Source organism: Branchiostoma belcheri, unplaced genomic scaffold (genome assembly GCF_001625305.1).
Source record: "Branchiostoma belcheri isolate BF01 breed outbred unplaced genomic scaffold, Haploidv18h27 scaffold12, whole genome shotgun sequence".
NCBI classification, from domain to species: domain Eukaryota; kingdom Metazoa; phylum Chordata; class Leptocardii; order Amphioxiformes; family Branchiostomatidae; genus Branchiostoma; species Branchiostoma belcheri.
The window spans coordinates 2,060,659-2,067,259 of record NW_017802602.1 but is presented as its reverse complement, the minus strand read 5'-3'; the positions used below and the strand labels follow the sequence as shown (position 1 = coordinate 2,067,259).

General features: G+C 42.6%; 1 protein-coding gene across 1 annotated transcript in view; it reads right to left on the bottom strand.

Annotated features, from left to right (window-relative positions):
* LOC109462646 (caskin-1-like) overlaps positions 1-6,601 on the bottom strand; it is a 16,816-nt gene that overhangs the window by 5,258 nt on the left and 4,957 nt on the right. The window contains exons 3-8 of the mRNA XM_019759206.1: positions 3,662-3,698; positions 3,207-3,333; positions 2,575-2,705; positions 2,081-2,195; positions 1,281-1,408; positions 6-818 (exon numbers count right to left, since the gene is read on the bottom strand). Coding sequence (XP_019614765.1) covers positions 6-818; positions 1,281-1,408; positions 2,081-2,195; positions 2,575-2,705; positions 3,207-3,333; positions 3,662-3,698 — 1,351 coding nt within the window. The remainder of the gene's footprint in view (positions 1-5; positions 819-1,280; positions 1,409-2,080; positions 2,196-2,574; positions 2,706-3,206; positions 3,334-3,661; positions 3,699-6,601) is intronic.

Genomic DNA, 6,601 nt, shown 5'->3' with positions numbered 1-6,601 from the left:
TTGTTCATTGGTGGATTTAGACATTGTTTCCGTAGGGGAGGGCAGCTGCCTCTTCCCCTCGTTTCCTGGTCTCTGGAAGTGTTTTGAGTGAGGCCCGGACGTTGGAACGAGTGGTGAGGCTTGCGCCTTTGGTAGGGGTGGCGTGGGGCACTTCCCTAATGACTTAAGCTGGCTGGATGTGGCCCCTACTTTCCGGAAGGGAGGGCTTCGGCCTCGACGTGTTGGGGAAGGGGACCGGGAGTGATCCGTGGTATCACTGCCAACATCCAAGGCTGGGGAGGCCCCAGGCAATAACTGGGTAGGTGGAGTACTTGGGGACGTTCTAGATGATAACTGGTTGGGTTGTGTGTGTGGGGAGGGTCCATGCGATAGCTGGGTGTGTTGTGTGTGTGTGGACGTTCCAAATAGTGGCTGGGGGGGTTGCGAATGTGGGGGGAGTCTGGGTGATAACTGGCTGGGTGGTGTGTGTGTGGAGGCACCAGGCGATAACTGGGTGGGTTTACTGTGCGGGGAGGCTCCAGGCGATAACTGGGTGGGTTTACTGTGTGGGGAGGATCCAGGCGATAACTGGGTGGGTTTACTGTGTGGGGAGGATCCAGGCGATAACTGGGTGGGTTTACTGCGTGGGGAGGATCCAGGCGATAATGTGGCGGGAGGCCGTGGCACAGTGGGGGGAGGACAGTCGGGAAGCGGCCGGGACTGGACGTCGTCTAACCCAGGCCGGGGTGGTGTGGGAGGGCCGCAACGGGACTGAAGAGTTCTGATTTTTGTCACCAACTCCAACCTGGCTTGTGGAGGCAGCTTCAGCATGTAGATACCTGCGAACAAAAGAACAAGAAATCACAGATTTCAGACTCAACATGTCTCAAGGGAAGTATCTTGAATTTAATTTAAAATGAAAAACGACAACATTGCCAGTTGAGTACAACATCTTTAAAGTTAAAACTTTTGATCCAACACTGACACTAAACAAGACTATTACTGAGAGGGGTGAAAGAGAATTTACATCAGAGCCCATGATCACCTTTCACTCGACAACTGCGACAGGTGCCGACATCGTCTACCGGATACCTTTGACCCAGTGTTGATGTCACACTACAAAGAAGCCACATGACAAGCTTCACTGGGTCAGTCTACTAAGAAAGACTAGAAGTGTGACTGGTTGAAAGCTCTAGGTGAGAAAACTTCTTTGTGTTGGATCAAAAGTTTTAACTTTAAACATGTAACTACCAAGTTGAACACAGATGAACTCTCATGATAGAGTACAATATTGCCTCTACCTTTCTTTTTTCCCGGCTTCCCAACGATGAGCTTTAAGAAAGATTGGCCGTCCTCCTTGACATTTTGATATTCCGGATCTTCAATGGCAACGTGTGTGATGTCCCAGCGGCCGTGGCTACGCGCTGACCTGTTAGTAAAATGTTGAACTTTATTCCAACACAAAGATTACACAGAGATTACACACAGATAAAATTTTCATCAACCATTGTTGCCTTCCGTGTATAGTTTCATCAGATTGTGCAATGTGAACCAGTCAGAATTGCCTTGAATAAAGACTTGGTTGTGTAAAAAGAGTCTCTTTACTCACTGTTGCCTTCATCAGGATAATTAATGACCAATCACTTAAATACGTAATCTCGCGAGAGTTATGGTTACAGACACATAACCTATTTACACAAGACTTTACAGATCTTATTCACACCATACTTTACGGATACGTGACGTCAGCAATTGATAAAAAGTGCCAGGGAGTTTATATCGCTGATCTGTTGTTGGCCATGTCACTGATCTTGTGCCCTTGGGAAGGCACTTTACACAACTTTCCTCACTTGACTCGAGTAGCTATCTTTGGTTTGGGATGTCCCACAGATAGGACTTTAAATGGTGGTCCCGTGTTTGGGGAGAGCCACACTCCACACGTTAAAGGTGATCATCCAAATACATGTACTAGTACTACTATCTGATGATTCACTAAGGACTCCAGGAAGAGTAGAAATTCACAATAATGGAGAAGAAATTTGCACTAAAGGAGATCTTTAACAAACAAACAACAAACAAACAGTTGTTTCCCGTGCCTGACCTGTTGTTGGCCATGTGGGATGTGAAGCTGAGGGAGACCTCTGTCAGGTTGATGATAAACTCGGGAGGGAGGGGAGGGTCTGGGGATTTCACCGACTGACACATCCAGCGGCCTCCTGGGGAAAAGAAGACAAATTTCATTGTTGGTTATTTTAAGCCCTCCATCAACCATCAGCATAGTCGTTTATGGTAGTGCCCATCTCCGTTTCTTAGCCCTTGGGCCACATGATCGTGCAATACTTTTTCTCACATGCTGAGTCACAGTGCTAGGCAGAGAAAGCAGTACATTATCGTTTTTAAAGTCTTTGGTATGACTCTGCCGGGGATCGAACTCACGACCTACCGAATGCAAGGCGAGCACTCTATCCAATTGGCAGAATTTAATAACAAGCCATCAAGCCACAGTATAGCAGTGCAAGCACATCTAACCCTCGGAAGTCGGGAACGACAGACGCTAAACAGGATAGTGAGTGAGTGAGTTAAGAAGGTACTCACGGTCCCTCATGCACCTCCTGACCTCCTGGTCCCACAGCTCGACACTGTTGGCGTGTCCGGCCGGTTTCTTCCTGGTGCCCCGCCCCTCCTGGAACAGCAGGGTCCCGGTGGTCAGGACCAGCGCCCAGTACCTACAAAACAAACCAGTTCTGTGGTCAAGCTTTGGCAAAAAAAAACAAAAAAACACCGATATCTCTGTGTTACATTGACAAGTAGCCTGAAGTGGGGCACATCACTGCTAAGGCTAAACAGACATTGGAAGTGATTAAGCACAGTCTGTGGGCATGCCCCACTAGAGTAAAATCACTAAGCATACACGTTGCTTGTAAGACCAAACCTTAGAATATGCAGCGACAGTATAGGATCCATATACAACTTTTGCCCATTTCGTATTGAATGGCGTGTTTTCTTGTGTGGGTATGAGTTTTTATGACATAAATAAAATACAACATGATGTATTCGGCATCACCCTTTGTCCCAGCCCTTCCGTCTCCCTCCGGGTGATCCGGTCGGGCTGATACCCAGGGCGATAAGGAATACACCGTGTAGTATTCTATTTCCAGATACAGAAGCTGGTGTGTTATACCAAAAGGCAGTTCTACCAGCTATACTAAAACAGCTACTGACAGTACCTCTCCTCTGCGTGGTCGCGCTTGTTCAGTTTGCCGCACTCGGAGCCGCAGAACGTGTTGGGCTCCAGTGGGAACAGTCGCCACGGCTCCCGAGGGAACCTGTCATAGTACAGGCACAGCCGGTACACTGGGGGGGAGGGGGAAGGAAGGAAGGGAATGAATGAATGAATGAACTAGAAAGTTCAACATTTACAATGCAAATGCAAACTCAGTGCAAGTTATAATGTTTCTTGTCATTCAAAGTTAAACACATTCATGATACAGTGACCAGCCCCTCCAGCTGTCTTGCTACATAATGTAACCCAACACAACACGGTGTCTGCTACAGCACCAGTTACCATGGTGACAGACGTCTGGTCCAGGTCATTGACCTTATTCGTTTGGAGCAAAAGAAGATCTAGAGCATACTGTAAATTCATTAATCTTTGCAGTTTATGTAGTTTTATGTGACTTACCATGTTCTTGTGGAGTAGTGGACAGCTCTACCCAATACTGAAAAGTGAAAAAAAAGGCAATCAGTCTACTTTTATTTACACTTACATCATAACTTTTTTTTTCAAATTACACACCTCATCTTCTTCTATTTTAGCCTGACACTGAAGCATATTTGCTAGGCCACGCCATTCAGTTTGTTGACTTTTGGATTTAAAAAGTAATTCTTTACATACAGTACCATAAATTAATGTTAGTGAAGTTATAAAATCATATCTGTTAAAGTTATTCTGTTTAAATAAATTTGAAGGCTACTATGAAATTGTGTTTAGTTGATGGCTTTTATTTTAATAGCACTCATCCTATATCAGAACATGATAAAATCCTACCAGTACTTATAATTACATATTGGAGTATGGAATATATGATTACAGAATTCTACTATATACCTTACTAAATTGATATTACTTTACATCATCAAAGTTATAATCTTCAATAATTTTCGATTTCAAAACAAAATGTTTAAACCTAACCTCGAGCCCCCTGCTACCTAATATAACCCCAATACCAAAGAATTGGTAGCCAAATGGCTCCTTCATTGTGCTAAAGGTTAATAATTGTTTGCTTCAAGCACACAATTGCAACCTGTATACTACGTACTAGGAAAAGATAAGATTAGCCTGAATAATATTTACAGAAGATCAGTAGACAGAAAAACACAGGATACTGTTTGGTGTAAAAAATGTGAAGAATGTACCCCCAGGGGACCAGGAAGAGATCTTAGGTCTTCTTTTGTTTGTTTGTTTGAATTAGGTTCTCCATTAGTGTGAATTTAACATAACTCTTCCTGAGTCTGTACTGAATAATCAGATTATTAATAATTATAAGTATTTGGACCATCGCACACCGGGACATGCCCCTACTCTTTTTAAAAGGTGCGGTGGGTTCTTAAACGTGCTTGGGGTGTGACTTTCCCCTAACACAGGTACTAGCTCCATCCAAAGTGTGCTTTATATTCTCACAAGTGTGCTTTGTTGCAGAATAATGGACACCCTGGAGCAATTTACCATTATGCAGGGGTGTGGACTCTTTTTGCTGACATTTGTAGCACGTTTCCTTGTTGAATAGAAATGTTTACAGTGTCATCAACCAATTTATTTAGCATTAATACATAGTCCTATCCGAGGGATGTCCCTCAAAGCTAGGTGCTCATTTTCACCTGTCAGTGAGTGAAGTGAGGAAAGTCGTGTAATATATAAAGTGCCTTTCCAAAGGCCACACTTCTAAAGATCGTGGACACTTGGTAGGATTTGAACCCGGAACCTCTCGGTTCAAGGCTGAACACGCTACACCACACGACCCCACAGGTCAATTTACTTAGTTGCAGAGATAACATATTTCGAACACCAACATGCCCACCTGCCCTGTCCAAACAACATCCTGAATTGTTATTATATATATAATTTACAGGGTAAACATAATAAACCGATTACAGTGACTCAGCATGTATATTTGTGAGTGCAGTTATAAAATAACAATGTGCTCTTAACAGCATTATGCCATATAAATCTCGTATTATGGTCTGTAAATCAAAGACAGAGTAAGAATAAGAGTGGATATAAATAATAATAAGACATTTGGAAGTATTAAGTAGCCTGGTTACCAAACCTATTATAGCTCCCGAGTCCTACATCCTCTTCGCAAATTTGTGGAGAGGATGTACTAGGACTAGTATAATAGGTTTGGTAACCATGAGGCTAAGTATTGAATTCTATTGATTGTAAACTTACAGGTATCTTGATTGTGCATAATTATATCACATAGTTTTAATAATTTGAATTTCATCTTTTGAAGTTGCTACCCTCCTTGCACCATTTTCCACCAAATGTCATGTCCCCCCCCCTCTTCCCTTCCTTTCCTAGTATTAGACTTTGAACCAGGATGTTTTGGTGAGCTGTACTAGAGTAATTGAATTTAAGTGTAACTGTGGAGCAAACGAAAACTTTACACAGCCTGCTTTACACTCTGTTACAACTAACTTTACCCCCCCCACAATGCAAGGATTTTTTCACAGCATAGGTAGGGGTCAGGCACAGAAGAGCAAGTCGTTTTATGGAAATAAAGGTTGAAAGGTTTGGTTGAAATGTTTATTCATCAAAACACATGGCAGCCATAGTGATACATGTAGGCTGAATTGCGTGTTTTACAACAATGACAGATTTAAAAATACAATTAAAAGTACATGCTTGACCATATTAAATGTAATTAGTAGTAAGTCGTGCATTAAGCCGAAAAAATTTTGGAACTCAGACATAGCACCCAGAGAGAGGGACAGATTTTGTGAAGTTTTAGGTTTTTTCCCTTTGCTATAGCTCCATTTTAAAGTTATATCTATAAATGTAAGATGTGTTCATATTTTTACCCACAACGTTTGTTTGCTTTGTCTGCCGAGGTTGACGGACTGGTTTTAAGAAAGTCCTGTCACACCCTACAAAGTTTTGGTAACTGCGGGAAAACTGGTGCTGGTGACTGTCCTGTAGGCTAGTGCAGTGTTCTGTGACCTTCACCTAGCTTAGTGACCTTGAGTTTAGGGCACCTGACCAGAACACTGATTGATCGACTGTTGTGTTTATAACGAGTACCAAAACCAAATCTGTCAGGTGAACTTTTGTTTTTTTTAAGTTAATATAATAATAGACTTAGATTTGTGAAAAATTAACTTTATGGATCCGATGAAATTTACATTGATGTCGTCCTGTTTGCTCCCAAATCAATCCATTAATCAATCAATCAATCAATCAATCAATCAAAGTTGATCTGCAACCTCCAACACACTGTTAGAAATTGGACTTGCCCAAATTTTTTAAGTCGTACAACTCCAGTGCTCATTCCTGGACAAAGACTGGAGTTGTACAGTCAAAAATTTGGCCAAGTCCAATCTCTTGTGTTGGAAATTGCAGTTT